The sequence below is a fragment of the Papaver somniferum genome, chromosome 5 (genome assembly GCF_003573695.1).
Source record: "Papaver somniferum cultivar HN1 chromosome 5, ASM357369v1, whole genome shotgun sequence".
Lineage (NCBI taxonomy): Eukaryota > Viridiplantae > Streptophyta > Magnoliopsida > Ranunculales > Papaveraceae > Papaver > Papaver somniferum.
Genome location: NC_039362.1, coordinates 145922232 through 145942840, shown reverse-complemented (window position 1 = coordinate 145942840; position 20609 = coordinate 145922232). Strand labels below are relative to the sequence as shown.

Genomic DNA, 20609 nt, shown 5'->3' with positions numbered 1-20609 from the left:
GGCGTGTGTAGGGTTTAAGTCAGGAAAAATAAGGCGTCTGTCGTACTTAGGTAAATCGAGTACGGGTCCCCATACAGATCAAGATTTGTCATTGATGGGCCGTGTTGTACCCGTATGGATCAGTTGTAACGTTCAATGTGCACGATGATGAAGTTGGTAGGAGGTACCCGAAAACACATGCTTCAGGGACGCTGCCTGAAATAAATCATAGGATTCTGTATGCATCGCAGAATTACGAGGTGAGAGTAAAGCCGAATTTGCATATGTGGATGCAAGGTGGGAATAACTATATGATGCTGCAACATTTGGACATTGATGGATTTGTACGATTGATAGAGTGAGAAACCTGGATTTTACGTCGGATGGTTGCTCTGTGATCCGACTGCTTTCGTTGCTCCCATTCTGCCAACAAACTAGCCAAGTATTTATAAGGCATCGCTTTATATTCATCAGTTAATCTGTTTGAGTTGTCTTTCTCAATTTCATCGTAATCCTTGGGTTTCAAAGAAGCACTATATGTATGCATTCTGCATCAGGGTAGAGTGTGTAAGGTGAACTATATCAAACACGCAAGAACTACTTTGAACTAATGTCTGCTTTTAACGTTAGATATCGCTAGTAAGGAGATGAAATATACCATATATACCTTTCACTCTTATGAGACTCAATTACTTCTTCTACTGATTTATGGTATGCAGCTCCCAAATCTTCCACCATTCTACCGAGCACTTCCAAGCCTTCAGGCACCAGCTGTAGGAGCCCATCCACAAATCTTCCCTTGTGAATGACAACCTATATGCCATAAAATATGAATTTTGAGTTGTGCATGCCCAATAAAGCTACCTCAAGTCATCCCATAAGAAACCTCTAAATGAATATAAATAAATAACAAAAAATTTACAATAGAAAACCCAATTTCAAGTCATTTCTTTTCAATAAAACAAACATTGAAACCGCAATAGCTGAAACTTGAAGATCTTTGATATGACTGATCTCTACTCCAAATGTGTATTGAACACCATCCATCATAGTCAGAAGACGCCTATTTTCTGGACGATCATTTATACGACCCATCCAGTTAACCTGTCAGAAAAAATTGTTACTCAAGGTCAAATATGTGTAACAACATATTCTCAAACATGGTTAAACAATAACTATATTACTTCAAAGAGCAAGCAAACCGTGTTTAATACCTGAAGAACTAATAGATCGGGATGATGATCTAGATCAAAAGTATGAGTATTTTCAGGAAGCGTACCCCCACAAAAAAAATTCATATCAGATAACAGAAACCGCTCGAGGATGAGTTTTTCATCAAGATCGAAGTTATCAAAACCAGGATTTGAGTTATTCAAATCTGCGATACATGAATCCAACCATTCTTGTTTCAGTTTCGACCTAAAATTCCCAGGAAAACTAGTTTCAGTAGCGGAGGAAATAGGTTTTTTTTAGACATTGTTACTAGTGGCGGAACTGGATGGCGTATTTCACTCTTTTGCAAGAACTTTGATGGATTAGAGTGATAAAGAAGGATAACAAAGAAGAGATGACCCTTAATTAATCGGGTTATTAATGGTTATGATCTAGAGTTATATTTACAGTGTTCAGACAAATAAGTGGCAGTGACCCTAAACTTAAACCACGATGGTCAGATGGATTTGCAGTTCCTCTATTATGTTGCTGATGGTGGGCATTTTGGTGGAGAATCAGTTTAAACTCAACAGAAGTTCTGACTTTCAGAAACATGAAATTGGTACTGGTCACTTTTTTTGTGTTGGCATCTGTTGTTTCATACCTTAGTCTTAAGTACCAGACGTCCAGTTAAAATCTGCAGGAGGGTTTATGTTAGCTACAATTTTTAAAATTTATGCAATCAACTGTTAGTTGTGCATAGTCAATCACGGTAAGCGCCAAAATTCTGTAACACCCAACAAACAGAGAACTTAGATACAAATTCGGGATACATCAAGTATCAACATCAAACAACAAACAAGTAACAAAGTAGACATTTCATTCATCAATGATGTACACCTTTAATCATCAAATTCGATTTGGAGACTTGAATGATAAAGCAATCATGTAAAAGAATGGTATTGTAAGTAAAGGAAGGAGGATATTCAAAAGATACCCAGTTCCCTATAACCTGTATTCTTGATTTTCTGCCTACCAGTAACTAAAAACAAAACAACTGTTAAAAATCCGAACAATAATTAAAACCAAAAGAACCCCTTGTCAGTTAAACTCTCCATTCAACACATCGTCAACAAAATGACATACCTTTTACACTTTAACCTCCTTCATTTTTGGCAGAACAAAGTAATTCCAAGTGCAACAAACATAGCAAAAAACAGGTGAATCTTCTTTGAGTAATTTCTTGAAGCTATCAAATGGAAGAAAAGCAAGCGAGTCACACCCGATGTACTTCCTAGTTTCTTTAATACTCAACCTTTTCGAAATCAACTCCTCTGCATTTGGTTTATCAACTCCATAATAACAAGAAGCAACCATTGGTGGACTCGTGATGCTCATATGAACTTCTGTTGCTCCAGCTTGTTTCAACAACCTAACAATTTTCGAAGACGTTGTTCCTCTAACAATTGAATCATCAACAACAACAACGGTTTTACCTTCAATAACACCCCTAACCGGCGCAAGTTTCAATTTCACACCAAAATCTCTAATTTTCTGCGTAGGTTCGATAAAGGTTCTTCCAACATAATGTGATCTTATCAAACCTTGTTTAAATGGAACCCCAGCTTTAGCTGCATATCCAAGTGCAGCAACAACCCCTGAATCAGGCACTGCTATAACAACATCACAATCAACATGAGCTTCTGTAGCTAAAATCTCACCAAATTCTCTTCTCGATTGATAAACTGATCGACCAAAAAGAATCGAATTCGGTTGAGAAAAATAAATATGCTCAATGATGCAAGCTCTTCGCTCAAACTGAGGCGCTAAATAAAGACTTTGACATCCATCTTTATCAACCACAATTACTTCACCAGGATACACTTCTCTCTCATATGTTGCTTCAATCAAATCTAATGCACAAGTTTCGAAACCAAAAACATAAGAACCATTACTTCGACGACTGATAACTCACGGCCTAAACCCGTGAGGATCACGAACAACAACTAACTTATCTTTAGTACCAAATACCAATGAATATGCACCTTTAAATTTATTCGATTACACTGAGGTATTTGCAATCATCATGTGGAAACATTGTTTCATCTTTTGTTAGAAAACAATACTCGGAGAATTACATTAATGGTGGGATGTTGGGTGATTTGAAAGGAAAGATGTGAAAATGTCTTTCAAAATAAAACACTTAGCCACTTCTCTACAATCACTAAAATACAATTTCATCTTCATAATTTCAGTTATGCAGCCAATAATGCATTGCCAGTACAGCCTCAGATTAGTACTGAAGTTGTATATACTCCAGATGTTACAAGAGTTTTTGTTGATGCTTCTTTTGACTACATGACTAACACTTCTGGCACTGGTATGGTGCTTTTGTCTTGTGCAGGTACCTGTAATGGATTTAAAGGATCGTATGCAGACAGAGTGATAGACCCAAAGGCTGCAGAGTGCATGTCGATTTTGGAAGCTCTTAGTTGGATTAAAGCTCTCAATATCAATGAAGTCCATATTATAGAAGATGCTGAAATTGTGGTGCATTCTATTATCACAGACAAAGTCCAAGTTAGATGGGATAACAACTACCTCATCAGCAGTTCATCTTTTAAACTCTGTAAATTCTCTCATGTAAAGAGAGGATTAAATAATATTACAGACTGTGTTACAAAAAAATGAGGAGAGACAAACTCTTACTAAAGGAGTACAAGGATTATTCTCCGTGGTTAAATTCTTTGTTACACGGACTTGCAGTGCCTAGGACTGCCTAATCAATGGATACTCTTGTTATAAAAAAAGAAAAAGAAAAGAAAAGAAAAAAAGTTAGGATTGAATCGTCAAATCGGGGTACACCGAATACATGGCGAACATATTGATTTGTAGGTCCGTCCGCTTTCCTTTCTCAATTTCTTCTCTCTCTTCAGTTTCTCTCTCCTTCTGCTTCTTCATTCTCTCTAGGTGTATGGCTAACCCTGAGGTTCACTGCTGGTTTTCTCAGGTCTTAAATCTCTCTTACACATATAATCTTTTTGTTTCTTTTGATTTTTGTTTATTTTGTTTTTTTGTCATGTCATTTTCTGGTGAGAATTCGATCAGTTTTATGAAATTGTATCAGGTGGAACTGAAATTAATGGCGTCGTAGAAGATATGAAAAAGTTGACAACTACGTGTTTCTGATGACGGATGAAGGACTGCAGAATTTGTTCAGTGTACTTGGTAATTCTAACAAATTAGATTTCTTCAGCTATATTATGATGTTTGATTGTATTGTATTGAATCAAATAGTTTGTTTAAGATGATAGAAAGTGATTTTGTATAGGTGTTGGAGGCATTAGATGAATTTCGATCGAGACGTTTGAGATTGCATGTCAGATGAAATCACTGAAGCTCTTGCTATATGAAGATTGCTTGGACACCGTTACATCTTGATTGAGAACACGCGAAATCAGAATGGTACTATGATCTAATCTGCCTTTCCCTATTCAAAACTAGGCTGGTTAATTTTGTTTGAAATTTGAATAATGTATGATGAGTTTCGTTCATTTCAATTCACTAAAGACTTTAACCTCCATTTGATGTCTACTCAATTTGAAGCTTAATGGTGCACATTTTTCTCCACAGTTTTGGAGAGCCTTCCTAACCCTCTTAAGCCGCTTTCACTTTTTCCACTTTAATGTGGCAAGATTTGAAATAAATGTCATTTTGAGCCAGGTTTCTATGTTGACTGTTACCGCTATTGGGAGGAGTTACCATTTAGAAATTTCTTTTGCTTGACTGGTCGAAGAATACCAAAATCACGATTTGCTTCTTGATTAGCTTTTTAAAACATGTGATAAATCTTTTCTTTACACAAAATTACTTACACTCTGAGAATATCTTGTTGTTTCCTGTTTTTTCCTAGCATGGTTTATCTTCTTCGGTCGATTTTATGTAGTGGGGTTATCAAGTCAAATCATGCCTTCAGATTCTTAATTTTAGATTTCTGTTATTGTTTTGCTAGGTTCCGTGGTCGTGGGACTGTTGAATTAGTGTGCTGAGTTCATAATTTGACAGGTATGATATTGTTGAAGGAGAGTACTCTCTACTGAATGGTGTATCAAAACCCCACCGAGAAACCATTAGAGCCTTTTTGCTTATTTCCAAAATCAGGTATCCAGTGTTTGACTTTAGTTTAAAAATTGAAAGAAAGTTTTAGTTATTTTTCAAATGAGTTCTCTTTTACCACTGCAATTGTGTTCAATGACATTGTCCTTCTAGTTAGTAGATTTTTGCTTCTTCAAAATTTTGACCCTAATATTTGACGCTTTCTGATAGTTGCACATCACACAGATCCTCCGGCGGGCAAGGGGAATAATTTTGTTTCAGCAATAGAAGGTATTATTTTTTGCTTGGATGGATCAAACTCAGATCATGCTTTTACTTATCATAAAATGATACTTTGGTGTTTGGCTTGTGGCAATAATTCCTTTTTCATTATTATACCAGTCGTCTCCACTAAACATAGGCGAGGTGGTGGAGTTGGTTATGGAATAAGAAAATCTAGGATATCAATTTCAATTTTGTTAGGTAGTGGATTTACACTTAATGGACCAAGAGAAGCTCTATGGAGGAATGGTTCTTGGCAATTGTTATAGATGTTTGAGAAACCATTGAGGTTGTTGTGGTCTTGATTTAATGCTTGGGGTGGTATAATGGTTCCCTTTTGTGAGGCAGCAGATTAGTTTGTATAGAGTCTAGAAACACAGTGATAGAATTATGGTATTAGTAGTTTCGTTGTCATCTGATGGTGTTTCTGGTTGTGGAAGCTTAATAAATGCGAGAAAACGTAATACTTCAGGATTAAAAAAAGCAGTGGATTTTATTTGAAAAAGGAAAGAGATAGTTAAAGCTTGTGTAAGGGTTGCTAGTGACCTAGTTCTGCTATAAAAAATAACACCCATGGCACCTCTATACCTTTCTTTTCGGTTTTACGTAAGGACCCTATAATTTAAGAGTATTGCATGCTTAATATTACCAAAAGATTTGCATGTTGAACTGCGCTCTTCCTCTTGGGTCATTGCTGGAAACTGACCTCCATTATGATTACAGCATTGCAATTTTTTTCTTTGCAGGTTCCCAAATATTCATCCAGTCTTTAGATGCTGCAGTACTCTTGTTTTCACGTGTTGCAAATATTCCGACAGAAAGTCTCGTTCTCCCTGTGATATCCACAAATGACAGACTTACGTTGGGATGTGAATTATGGGTATGGTTGTCAGCTAATGTTCTTCATCCTTTTTCATAAATGCTGGTGCAACATAGTATAATTTTTCTGTTCCAAATGAGCAGTGAACACGTATGTCGATTTGCTGATCTCAAGTTTGTTTCTGGCTTTGTAACATTTGTGTTTAGGATGGAACCACAATACATGGGCAACAACAAATATTGCATCTATTGGATCTATTCAACCTGTTGATAAGGTATTTCCCAATTTTGGTAATAAATTCTTTTTATTTTTCTTCATTCTTCACTGCTCAGTTTAAATAAGTTCTAAGCCATATTACCAAAGAGCTCAGTCAGGCCTCAACTTTATCGTTTTATCTGCCAGTATGCGTGATAGTACCATATCGAGCAGTATAATCATCTTTTGACCCATAAAAAAAGATCACTTTATGAACCTTGATTCATTGTTTCTTTAGTGGTCATGGTTTTTTATGTACTAAAAGTTCTGTTTGATACCCTGTTTTTATGATTTGTTACCTAAAGAGACAGCTTGCAATATCCAGCAATCAATATTGGGGATCAATGCTGAAACATTTGATGTGAAACTTAATCGAATTTGATGTTGATGTTGCATATCCTGCATTACTTTTTGCATTAAGATATGTCAAAGGAGACATGACTATTAGAAGTTGCTGAATTATGGTTTCAATATAGTGGTGTTTTTTAGGTTGTTGACTGCATATTAAATTTGGTTGATAGACATTATTGACGACGATTTACTTTATGCACATAAGCTATACCGTGTATCTACTGTTAACATAGTTATTCTTTTGTATGTGTTGACATATATAGCTGCTTATTTCGTTGTTTTATTCTTGTGGATAGAAAGGCTCCTCTATTCCAGCATTGGCTTCAAGAACAAAGGCTCCTCTACATGTCAAGTGAGGGAAGAAACTTGTTACACGAGGTTAGTGATTTTTATGGTTTTTGGTTGTCAGATTTTTTCCCCCCAGATCTCTTATATTTTACGCACGTTAGTTTAGACTCACTAACTTCCTACTAAATGTGCTAATTTTTCGGTAACACCCGTCCATGTCTTATGCCATTACCTGACACCCACTCTTATTTACTAAAAGCAAGTGAGTTCCCCTCTTTGCGAACCCCCACATCAAATCCACTGAGTTTTATGAGGAGCCACGCCTCCCACCTCCTCGGAAGAAATTCATTAGCTTAAACTGATTACCGTGTCCCTAATTTCCCTTGGGACGACAATACACCTCTCCAGATCTCGAGCACGCTTGTATCCAGAATTTCAGAGGGACAAAGGACAAAATGAGTTTGAATGGGTAATATTGAATAGAGTTAGTGTGTCTTTTTGGATTAAATAGGAGGCCTTCTACATATAATATTTTCGTGGACCCCACACCCGCTAATACTTTTAGTATCTTCATGATTCTGTCTCTAAATTTGAAATCTGATTTTTAGCCAAAATACATAGAAAATCTGTAGACAGAAATTTCACAAGAAAATAGAAAAAAATTCTGTCTTTTAGTATAACTGATAGGTAGTTACACTAAAAGACAGAAAACATTATGACACAGAAACCCTTTTCCGATTTCTGTAAACATCCAACAATTCGTGTCAGGAATTTTCTTCTTAAAGCTGAGTATCATTTTTAAGCTTCAAAGAATTCTTTCTTCCAGATTGTCTGCTTAGAATGAGTTTCAGTTTGATAAGAGTCCTCTTCTATACGAAGATGGCGTTGTAAACCTTCAAAAGCGTAGTTGTCTTCATCTTGCTTGCTTAAGTTTCTTCTTGTGCTCATTCCAGAAAGGGGAAGTCAGGAGCTGAAAGCTTTAAAATGATTTAGTATGAGCATATTTGGGCATTTGTTAGTGTTCTGACTCAAAATGGTTTCATTTTATTAAACTTTAAAGACAGTTATTTCAATTGTACGTATTAAAAATATAAATATAATTTAGCTGCCAGTTATTTTGGTAAACTATGTCTTGAGCTAACCTACATTTGTTTTCTTTCACAAACTAATGGTTCAGTTTTTAAATGTAATCATTGTTTTCAATAGCTTGCAACCTTTGATACCAGATTGTTTGATTTGATTAGGTTTTCCCACAGTAAATCCTAGTTCTCTGGAGCAGTTGAGTAAAGCGGTCTGCCTTGTTTATGCAATGGGATCCCTTTTTACTTTAGTTTGCCCCTCATTGGTAAGCTTCGATGACCATATATTTGATTGTTTATGAGGCATATGTTCAATACTGCTACAAGAATTGACCATGATTTTTGACAGTTGTCACAGTTCGCTTCTCCATACTAGAGCCACCTAATATACCACAGTTGTAAACCGGCACCCTTTTGTACTACACATTTATTTAGAAATTGTTAATCCTATATGCATGGTCCGGACCTCCTTTAGTGAGGTCACGTATTTGGTGTACAGCTACAAATTAGCACGCAACGCAAACAATATATTCACATTAGGCATTGGGTTGTGGCTGAACGGTTCTAAGGATGAAGTCCTTTGCTGGGATGCCGTAGGGTGAAGTCCTGTGGTGGTTGGCCTATCAGGACTTTTATCTTGTGATCATTTCTGTATGTTTTAAGAATACTAAACATGACCAAAAGATAAGTGGCAGATTGATTTATGGATACTCATATCTTTATTTTAGTTTTTGTTATGAAAGCCAAATTTATTAAGGATCCTGAAAATGAGGGGTATTTATACAATTCCCTCATTTATTAACTGATACGATTTACAGTTCCCTGAAGAGGAAGGATAAAGCATATTTTTCTTTTCTTTTTTCTATCTCTATTTATGTCTGGATATATGTAGGTATTGCTTGGCTCTGGGGAGGTCATTTTCTCAAGGTCTTGTCCCAACTCCTAAGGTAATTTTTTCAGTCAAGTGCTGTAGTGTTTGGTTGCCCGTTCAAAACTGAAAAGAGTTCTCCGATAATTCGTGTCTTTACTATGTCGCTGTAAATTATCGATTATGAAATTCTTTTCAGTAAGGAAATCTTATCTCCATGCCATAGCAGCTTGACTTGTTGGTAAGAAGAGTCAATTCAATTAGTAGCAGTAGTTGTTAACTGCTTTTCCAAATGCAGGTGTTTTTGTTGAATGGTTCACATGACCGAGAAACTAGTGGTTTATCTACCTCTGGCTTCATTACTGGCATTGCAGATGCTTTAAATCGAACTTATAGAGATCCTCAAAATTGTATGAAGAACCCTGTGAGTGAACATTTTTTGTTTATTTATTTATTTTAGCATTTGCTCCTCCTTCCCTCCATTACATAGAATACTTTTTTTTCTTCTAAAATATACTCCCTCCGTCCCTAATTAGATGAGCTATTTGTAGTTTGCACAAATTTTAAGGCAAGGAGGAGAGTGGAGTATATTTAAGTATTTTTTACAATTATACCCTTATGGGCAATAATTAGTAAGATTTAGAAACAATTTATCTCTTAAACTATACCACGGTTTTTTATAAACTTTATACCGTTGAAAAGCATTTTAAAACACCTACGCAACGAATATATAAACATGACTATCAAATTATACATATTTCATATAGTAACAATAATCAATTAAAAGGATAGTTTTAGAAATACCCCTTGATTAGTGAAATAGCTCATCTATTGTTGGACAAAACTAAAAACCAAATAGCTCATCTAATTAGGGAAGGAGGGAGTATGATTCAAGTTTCAACATAAAAAAAAAGAAAAAAAAAAAGATAGCGTTGGTATAATAATGGAGGGAAGGAGAGAATCTTCAGACTAGGCCATAGGCTTTTAAATTGCCAGCTTAATTCATGTTGATGCTCCTTTCCTTAGACAGGATCCAACATGGGTACCTGTAAGTTGGATATATCATTTTTTCACTTTTCCAGTTGTACTGCTTGAAACCTTTCTTTTTAATGAAATGTTTTTGGTTCTCCCATTCACAAAATTTGCAAGCGTTTAAATGCACAACCTTGAAACACTGGAAGTTTCATAGTTTAATCATGGTTTAGCTGCCTGATATGTACTGCTAAATGATGCCTTAATTGAGATTGCGTATATGTGAAGATGAATTGATGTAATTAATGCATCGGGACATAAGTGTTATCTTCTTAAGAAGTTTCCTTCTCTTGTTTGCAATACAAGTATTAGTGTCTCACCACCATGTTTTTATTGTTACCACAAATGGGTTCTTTAATTCCAAAAATCGGTGAATTGCATTTCGTTATGTCTATATTATTATAAATTCATCTTATCCGGAAAAGTCATTTTTCGTGCAGCAAGTCAGTATGTTGTGGTCCTGTTGGTTCCCAAGGATGGTCAAATTCCAGTAGATGTTCAGAGTTTGTCTAAGCAAGGAATCTTTCAGGTGCTATTGTACACTTAACTTTCAAGCTATATTCTTTGTTACTACGTAATAATATCCATGCGCCTGCCATACTTATCCTTTTTGGAACAGTGTAATTGCAAGACAGTATTCCATTCTTCGTGGAGCCCTTCAATGAATAGATTTTTTGCTTAAATTACTTTGGACCATTTATTTATTGTCTGATATTATTAATCGCTTGAATGTTATTTTCTGATTCTTTATCTCTTTCTCATCTGTATCTTTCTGTAATTGGTTCCCTGAAAGGGTGTGCTTGATAATAAAATCCATTGTCAAGTTCTTCAATTATTGATTTGGGTAGACAGCAGTTTTTTTTTTTTTGTCATTAATTTTAATATAAGGGCTCTTCTTCATAAAGCTTTTTTGAATTAAACTGTTTTCTGAATATATATCTGATGTGTCTGTAAGTAGAGTACAACAATGTGGTCGTGCCGGAGTGGTTATCGGGCATGACTAGAAATCATGTGGGCTTTGCTCGCGCAGGTTCGAATCCTGCCGACCACGTTTTTTTGTCTCAACAGTATCCATTTCCATTTTACTGACCATAAAGTTAAATAGCTGACTGAATTTTATCAATCAATTCAATGCAATTTCATTCATATTTTGAACAGTCAGGAACTCTATTTTTCTTAACAATCTTGAATTCCACTTTAGGGACTGTTACATTAGAAGGCAAACATGCATAAGGTACTGCAGATGTTACAATACAGTAACTTGTGTGGGATCTCTGCAACATTGCTTGGCAAATATTTTCCTCAAAGATTGGATTTCGAGTTCTACAGGCTTAGGAGGTAATTTTTCTTGAATAGTTGTTTTTCCCTTGAATATTTATAAGTTAGAACATTTCGATTCCAGAAGGGTGTCACTGATGTCCACCATGTCTATCAATCTGTGAATTATGACAACATATTAACTCTTAAATCATAATGTCTTCTGATGCATTTGAGTCACTACTCTCCCTTCTACTTACTAGTGGTAATGGATTGTTTTATATATTTTCTTTCCAAGTTTCTTATATTTTCAGTTCTGAAACTTTCAGGTTAGAACATCCAACACATTCTTTTTCCAGAAAGCAGTTTGTAGTATTTAGTATAAGGAAAGAATAAACATAGATATATCAAGAGGAAATATTCATCTATAATTGCATTTCTTCTTATGCAGTTGGGTAGGAGGCTCCATGGCAATACCACATAGACCTTCATTAGCATCAACATCTCTTTGCATCCTTATGTATCCGTCCTCACCCCATGAATTCTTCACGAGCCAATCACTATCAGTCCCCTACCCTACTGTGGTAACACCATGGTCTAATTCGATCCCACAAGTTCCTGTAAATACCCCGCTTGAGTAAAACTGAAAGTCCTGGCCACTGGCATCAATGGCAACTGAAACAGGTTGCCTTTAGTAGAGATGCCTCGTTGTTTGCTGGCACATCTTCATAACCATTGATTGAGGTGCCCGCCTTCTTAGTGTTGCAGCTTCCATTTGTATGGGTAGTTAGCTTCTGCCGTGAGACCTCCGTTTTCTTGGATGCATTCATTAGACCACCCTCACAGCTCTCTAGAGGCAGCCCAATATGTTGGTTTCTTGTGTTTAGCTCGAGAGGCAGCTCAATATTCCTTTCTAGACCATGTGTGTTTGGTTAATTTCTCTATTGTGATTGTTATTGTTTATTTATTGCCTGCGTGTATGACATTAAGTTGTGCCAACTACATACAAGTAGTGAATTATTAGTAGTACAGTATAGTCTATTAATGGTTTGCTTTCTCTAGAAACTAGAAGTACATATGGATTCACTAATGAATGTTCATTCTGTATTATTTTGCAGGTCCATGAGAGCTTTCCAATGCCAATCACCTTGTCTTCACCTGATTCTGATCCCGCAGCTGCAGATCAGTACTCTTGTCTTCCCAAAAGGAAACCCATTACCTAGTGTTAAGGACCAGTTAGCCCAATCCTATAAATAGGACCTGCAGTATTACGGACCAGTCTAATTTCAGCTCTTTAAAGTACCGCTTCCCTCCACCCAAAATTGAAGCTTGAAAATTCATTCATCCACCAGGCGAGTGTATACATTTTGATAAAGAACACTACCAATCGTACAAATCCCATCAATATCCAACTGCTGCAGCATCAAATATATAGTTCCTCCCACCTTGCATCCACGTCTGTGAATTCGGCTTTACTCACCTCGTAATTCTGTGGAACCCTATGATTCATTTCAGGCAGCAGCATATCTTTTGACAATTTTCAGGTACCTCCTACCAACTTCTTCATCGTGCATATTAAACTCTATGACCGGGTACACTACCACGTAAGAGTGAGCAGTAATTCCAGAAGCACGAGAATTGGTAAGGTGGACAAATCTGAGAACAACATAACTGCCAGTTCCAACCATTAACCCTTCTAAAAGGCAGTGCAGAAAAATTTCAAACCCGAACAATATGACCCATCAGTGACAGATCCTGATCCGGATGGGGACCCGTAATGTCCGGCAGACGCGTTCCTGTTAAAGACTTAAACCCTACACGCGACTGCCTCCTCTTCCTCCACCTCCATTAGAGGTTTACAGAAAATTTTTCAATGGCGACAATATCTGTCCCATCATCAATTACATCTTCAACACAGAACCCTCGTTGTCCTCTCAAAACCCTAGTTTTGGTTAAACCCTTCCTGAATCTTAAACCAACAAATCCAAGCTCATTATGTCAACCAATCTCTATCACTAATCAAACCCAAAAAAGTTTCAATCTTTCTTGCAAAAATCAAAAACCCACATCTGATTTCACCATTGCAGCAAACCAAGATGATGATTTTGATGATCAACTTAGAGAAGAATGTGGTGTTGCTGGTATTTATGGCGATCCAGAAGCTTCCCGTCTCTGTTATTTAGCTCTCCACGCACTTCAACATCGTGGACAAGAAGGTGCTGGTATTGTTACTGTCGATAAAGGCGAATTCAGGTTAAAACCTGGTGTTGGTTTAGTTTCTGAAGTTTTTAATGAATCTGAGCTTAATAAATTACCCGGTGATGTAGCAATTGGTCATGTCCGTTATTCAACTGCTGGTGCTTCGATGCTTAAGAATGTCCAACCTTTTATTGCTGATTGTAAATTTGGTGAAGTTGGTGTTGCTCATAACGGTAATTTTGTCAATTATTCTTCACTGAGAGCTAAGCTTGAGGAAACTGGTGCTATTTTTAATAGTAGTTCTGATACTGAAGTTGTTTTACATTTGATTGCTCATTCAAAAGCTTCAAATTTGTTACTCAGTATTATTGATGCTTGTGAACAAGTTAAAGGTGCATATTCATTGGTATTTGTTACTAAAGATAAGTTAGTTGCTGTTCGTGATCCTCACGGGTTTAGGCCGTTAGTTATGGGTCGTCGAAGTAATGGTTCTTATGTTTTTGCTTCTGAAACTTGTGCATTAGATTTGATTGAAGCAACATATGAGAGAGAAGTGCATCCTGGTGAAGTAATTGTGGTTGATAAAGATGGCTGTCAAAGTCTTTATTTAGCGCCTCAGTTTGAGCGAAGAGCCTGCATCTTTGAGCATATTTATTTTTCTCAACCGAATTCGATTGTTTTTGGTCGATCAGTTTATCAATCGAGAAGAGAATTTGGTGAAATTTTAGCTACAGAAGCTCCTGTTGATTGTGATGTTGTTATAGCAGTGCCTGATTCAGGGGTTGTTGCTGCACTTGGATATGCAGCTAAAGCTGGGGTTCCATTTGAACAAGGTTTGATAAGGTCACATTATGTTGGAAGAACCTTTATCGAACCTACGCAGAAAATTAGAGATTTTGGTGTGAAATTGAAACTTGCGCCGGTTAGGGGTGTTATTGAAGGTAAAAGCGTTGTTGTTGTTGATGATTCAATTGTTAGAGGAACAACGTCTTCGAAAATTGTTAGGTTGTTGAAAGAAGCTGGAGCAACAGAAGTTCATATGAGAATCGCGAGTCCACCAATGGTTGCTTCTTGTTATTATGGAGTTGATACACCAAACGCAGAGGAGTTGATTTCGAAAAGGTTGAGTATTGAAGAAACTAGGAAGTACATCGGGTGTGACTCGCTTGCTTTTCTTCCACTTGATAGCTTGAAGAAATTACTCAAAGAAGATTCACTTGGTTTTTGCTATGCTTGTTTCACTGGGAATTACCCTGTTCCACCAGAAAGGAAGGAGGTTAAAGTGTAAAAGGTATGTGATTTTGTTGACGATGTGTTGAATGGAGAGTTTAACTGACAAGGGGTTCTTTTGGTTTTAATTTTTCTTCGGATAGTTGTTTTGTTTTTAGTTATTGGTAGGCAGAAAATCAAGAATACAAGTTAGAGGGAACTGGGTATCTTTTGAATATCTCCCTTTACAATACAATTCTTTTACATAATTGCTCTATCATGTGCATATCATTGACTAGGCAATGACCCGTGCCCCACACCATCTCATTCTGGGGTGCTTTGCTGTCGCCCAAGCCACACAGTTCCGTGATTTTCTCAATAAAAATTTCAGTGTTCAATTTTTATAAAGCATAATTATTCAGTGTATGGGTGATAACGGAGGCGTTTGTTTGTAAAAATTTGTAGTCCCATTAGATGGGCAAACTTTCGATTCCAAGATGAGTTTTTTCATATATTAACCTTATTTATTATAGATAGTTATCACCCCAATTAGGTTAATGTTTTTATTGTTGGAAATTGTACAAAGGATAAAACAGAAAAGAGAAACTCACTTCTCCCCCTATGTAATGGGGACGGAGGGAGTTTAGTTATTGAGCGTATGGGTAATAACGGAGGCGTTGGCGTTTGTTGGTATATAACGATTAGGTAGAACCTCTACAATTATATATTAGGATACTTTAATTATGCCTTGGGCTATTTTTGTTGTTACCTCATTTGTCAGAGTTAGTAACTGGGTTTGTAATACGATGAATATATATTGTGGCTATTTGTGATAAACCTCATTTGTCAGTTAGAGGAATTATTTTCGTGATAAACGATGAATAAAGGCCAGGATGCCATGCCCTGTTTCAACCTACACTGCCTCTAGTTTTTGAGCTCCCTGGCATACGAAATATGGACCCAAGCAACTAAAGTAACAACACCAACTCTGCGGATTAAGCCGATCATCCTATGATGAACCTGCGAAAGAGGAACGTACTCCATTAATGTTCCCGCTTTGGCACGAACATGCTATTTTGTTACGTTAAAGGCTACAGATGCAGTGCTTTGTTAGAGATATAATTCAGACGAAATCAACCTACTTACCGTAGTCAAAATATAGCGAAACCCGCGCTAGTTATATTTTCTTAATCTCACTCGTGTTTGCTTAATCTTTCACAAAATGAAGACCTTGGGCATGATTTCAATAAACGGTTGGTACATCCATCGATCTCTATAAAAAAAATAAAGAACTCGAAGCCGATTTCTATCAAAATAAAAAATTTAAAGCCAAGGACAAAAACATTTTGATCGAATATCCAGATCCTGAAATTTACTTCTTCCCAGTCTACATACAATTTCCCAGATCATGTTCTCTTGTAATCAAGTGGCATGGTTACTCCTTAGATAGATGGTTAACAGGAATAATGCTCCCCCTTCCCCAAACCCAACTAATCCAATATTTCACCATGCATGAACATGAACAACAACCCGTAGACTGCCAACGAAACAAAATTTATTTTTGGAAAAAAATATCTTACCGATACCGATTGGATACATCATAGATATATATTTTTTATTGTCATCCAGCTCGTACAATTAGTCCAGGACTTCTGCGGAGTATTTTACGGGAGGTTCCACTGCCATCCAAAGCTAAAAAATTTGGGTAAATTAGTATTATAACATGATTACCCAATGTTTACTATTAATGAATAATAATAACTGAAAAGGAAGAGATTTTAAATAAAGGAAAAGCACACCAATTGCTCGCAGTAATAATTTACAATACAAAGCTAACTAATCAAGCGCAACGCCAGACTATCACAAAGTCAACTCATACTATAATCAATGAGATGTTTTGATTCAATACGTTTCAGTTAGCAAGATATCATTCCCGAGAATGCAAAATTATTGCAAGGGCATTTTTGTTCTAAGACATAAAAAGAGAGGCCTTACACCGACAAATAAAATTATATATAAAAAGCCCGACCAAAATTAACTTGAAAGATAGCCAATTTGGCTGCAACAGTCAATTGACCAAACACAAAGAGGAGCACTATGCACCTTCAATACAAATGATACATGGTTTTTACCTGCTGCGTGTTATTTCAATTGAATAAGAGAGGCCTGCTACCTCTTTTATAAACCCCATTATAAGTTTATCACAAATTGTCAGTATTCTACAGGAGCTGGATTCTTTTTCAGCAACCTAATCCTGGGACTGAAAACAGATTTAAAAACTACGAATAATTGAAGTGATACATGAAAAAGGTATCATTCTACCAATACCAAATTTCCTATTGTGGGTGATACATGAAAACTTTAACATATGTACCGTCACATCTTCAGAGGAATAAAGTTAGTGTTGTAGTTGCAGCATGGAAAGAACATTAAGTCTAGGTTTTTGACCGCAATTCAACTGATAAAGACTATGAATAGTTGAAGCGAGATCAATAATACATCGAAAACAGTTATCGTGCACACTAATTAATATCACCATTGATTCATGAGATGGGTTTCAACAACAATCTACCTTTCAGAATTCAATGCTAACCTTTCTCTCATTTCAGTGGCGGTGGGGATGCCGATGTTTGTGTAAACTCAAGTGGCATTTGTGGCAGAAAGAGTTAAATTGCCTGCTGTATTGCCACACAAAGAGTTATGGTTATGCTTTAATTTTTATGGACTAAAGATTTAATAAAATATGAAAATACACAGTTGCACAGGTAAGATGTGTTAGACTGCCAGGAAACGAAGATTTCTTATAAACAAAAATGGCATAACAAATTCAAATTGGATCAAGGTGCAGATTTGGTGGCAACCTCTTCTTAAATGATTCGAAAAGGTAACTTTGGAAGGCTGACGTAGAGTGTGTCTATGTATGGACCTAATTTAAGGAAAGACAACAAACACAGTCAGAAAAACACAACTAAAATGGGGGATTAAAGACTTTTGGTGAGAGTAAATCTAACCCAACATATAGAACCAACTAACCAACTAAAGGGTTAGCATGAAATTGACATGGCAAGCACAATGAATATCAAAATGGATAAAATTATATACCCATCGATAAGAAACCCCGCCAACAACATGCATCACCTGTTACCAACTACCAAACATCAATTTCCTACCAAAACAACTCAATTCAACAATCAAATCAGAACCCTACAAAATCTAGTAGATTTCAGTATTAAAATCTAACTTAAAGTCTTTGGGATCAATAGCAAATAATACATTCAAGCAGATTGAGAGCCAAATGAACCATTAAAAGATAGAATTGATACTTTAATTCCAACCCCACATTCTCAAACCCACCTGTGAAACGTATTGTGATTGATTTGATTTTTGAGCTTGAGGGATCCAAGTGATTTGGGATGCCATGGAGTGAGTTTCTGTATAGAACTAAATTTATTCACCAAGCAGTAATAACATAAACAATTGCAATCAGTAAAATATAATGGGGACTAAGCGCATTAAGTAAAAATAAAAAGAATCACAATAGTGATTGCAATATCATGATTAACAGAAAATAACAAAGGAATTAGTGACACAGAACTTACCTCTTCGAAGTGGTATGATGATTTTGGTGTTGAAAGTTATTGTATGTGGAGTACCCAAATCACTTATCAACCGATCATCAATCACCAAAAAAAAAAACTACTAATACTCTTGAGCAACTCAAAGCAGCTTCGCTTACACTGACTGATATTTCAAAACAGATAACAATTAGCCTGAGTTAAGAAACATAAACAATCAAAATACTACCCGAAAGATCAACAATATGTTTCTAACAAAATCAAATTCAAATTGCTTACAGTGGTGTTTGTGAAGCGAGAATGACAGGGTTCTCGTGTCCATGAAACTGTTTTCTGACCTTTGAATTAAAACAGCCAATTGACCAACTAAAGTCCCTAAGCTTCAGCTACTGAAGTTCAGTACAATATCTCCTCAATACCTGCATATTCAAAACCCTAAAGAAAATCAACCCCTGTAACAAAATTAACACATAATAACCCACAAAATCACTTCCAATCCCTAATCCAACAACAGGGTTGCAACAAAACACATTAAATTACAAACCCCATATTTTAATTACTGATAAAAATTAACATAATCTCTAAATTCATCATAATTACAAAAAAAAGGGAAAAAATAATTATATTTAACAACTAATTACTTAACGAAACCCAATAGATCTGTCTGCCTATGAATGAAAAATTAATCAGTTGGGATGAATTGAACTTACTGAATAAGAATTTCTTTCACCAAGAGATTTATAGCTTTTCTAAGCTGAAATTATTTTTTTCAAAAAGAAAAAGAACCTCGTACGTGTTCTTGGGAAAGAAGAAAAATCTGGGGGTTCTGTTCTTGTTTCTGGAACGATCGATTGAAGTATGTAAGCAAGGATTTCTCATCTTGATGGTTGCTGTGGAGGGTTCTTCTTGGTTTACTTGAAGCGTTACGGAAGATGAGGGAGTGGGAAAGAAGGGAAGTAAAGAGGCGCCGGTGGAGAACGTTATTAGGCGTGAGCGAGGACAAAATACCCTTTGCGTGAATGGAGTTTCTTTGAACTCTCTAGAGTGTGTGGGCCACGATAATAATGGATAGGTGGCTTTTACTAACGACAACCAATGATAGCCACCAGATCAAATAAATCTGGGAGGAGAGGGAGAGATCCTAGCCGCAAGTTGATGCAACGGATGTATCCCGGCCGTCCCGTGACACAGCATACATTACTGTTGTGTAAGCATTGATGAATGAAATGTCTACCTTTTTACTTGTTTGTTGTTTGCCGTTGATACTTCAAGTATCCCGAATTTGTATCTAAGTTCTCTGTTTGTTGGGTGCTACAGAATTTTGGCGTTTATCGTGATTGACTATGCAAAAATAACAGTTGATTGCATAAATTTTAAAAATTGTAGCTAACATAAACCTTCCTGTAAATTTTAACTGGCAGTCTCTTACTTAAGACTAAGGTGTGAAACAACAGATGCAAACACATAAAAAGTGGACCAGTTCCAATTTCATGTTTCTAAAAGTCAGACAGGATGATAACTTTTGTTGAGTTTAAACTGATTCTCCACCAAAATACCCACCACCAACAACTTAACAGAGGAACTGCAAATCCACCTGACCATCGTGGTTTAAGTTCGCAGTCACTGCCACTTATTTGTCCGACCATTGTAAATATAACTCTAGATCACAACCATTAAGAACCCGACGAATTAAGAGTCTTCTCTTCTTTATTATCCTTCTTTATTATCCTTCTTTATCACGCTAATCCACCAAAGTTCTTGCAAAAAGAGTGAAATACGCTGTCCAGTTCCGCCATTAGTAATAATGTCTAAACAAAACCTTATTTCCTCCGCTACTGAAACTAGTTATAGAACCACAATGGATAGTTTTCCTGAGAATTTTAGGTCGAAACTGAAACAAGAATGGTTGGATTCATGTATCGCAGAGTTGAATAACTCAAATCCTGGTTTTGATAACTTCGATCGTGCTGAGAAAGAGAAAATCATCCTCGAGTGGTTTTTGTTATCTGATATGAAATTTTCTTGTGGGGGTACGCTTCTTGAAAATACTCATACTTTTGATCTAGCTCATTATCTTGATCCATTAGTTCTTCAGGTATTAAACACAGTTTGCTTGCTCTTTGAAGTAATCTAGGTATTGTTTAGCCATATTTGAGAATATGTTGTTG

General features: G+C 36.3%; 1 protein-coding gene, 1 long non-coding RNA gene, 1 other non-coding gene and 1 pseudogene across 20 annotated transcripts; 2 read left to right on the top strand and 2 right to left on the bottom strand.

The window, feature by feature from the left end:
* Positions 1-286: 286 nt before the first annotated feature.
* LOC113279813 lies at positions 287-3657 on the bottom strand (annotated as a pseudogene).
* Positions 3658-4002: 345 nt separating this feature from the next.
* LOC113283092 (amidophosphoribosyltransferase, chloroplastic-like) lies at positions 4003-15368 on the top strand. The gene is made up of 15 exons (XM_026532245.1): positions 4003-4141; positions 4259-4359; positions 4463-4596; positions 5144-5292; positions 5473-5517; positions 6255-6388; positions 6535-6602; positions 7231-7312; positions 8467-8567; positions 9194-9248; positions 9468-9593; positions 10642-10730; positions 11160-11231; positions 11403-11539; positions 12577-15368. The coding sequence occupies exon 15, from the start codon at positions 13332-13334 to the stop codon at positions 14943-14945; it is 1614 nt and encodes a 537-aa protein (XP_026388030.1). The 5' UTR covers positions 4003-4141; positions 4259-4359; positions 4463-4596; positions 5144-5292; positions 5473-5517; positions 6255-6388; positions 6535-6602; positions 7231-7312; positions 8467-8567; positions 9194-9248; positions 9468-9593; positions 10642-10730; positions 11160-11231; positions 11403-11539; positions 12577-13331; the 3' UTR covers positions 14946-15368.
* Positions 11171-11252, top strand: TRNAS-AGA. The gene has a single exon. It is a non-coding gene; the product is annotated as a tRNA-Ser (tRNA).
* A 199-nt stretch (positions 15369-15567) lies between the features above and the next one.
* Positions 15568-19425, bottom strand: LOC113283091. Of its 18 annotated transcripts, none has more exons than XR_003327322.1 (10): positions 19152-19425; positions 18721-18860; positions 18466-18607; positions 18221-18307; positions 17969-18004; positions 17728-17792; positions 17439-17544; positions 16447-16558; positions 16013-16139; positions 15568-15886 (listed from the first exon to the last, which is right to left on the bottom strand). It is a non-coding gene; the product is annotated as an uncharacterized LOC113283091 (long non-coding RNA). The 18 variants fall into 18 exon arrangements; XR_003327324.1 differs by having other exon boundaries at positions 17460-17544; XR_003327318.1 differs by having other exon boundaries at positions 16447-17544.
* Positions 19426-20609: the final 1184 nt, after the last annotated feature.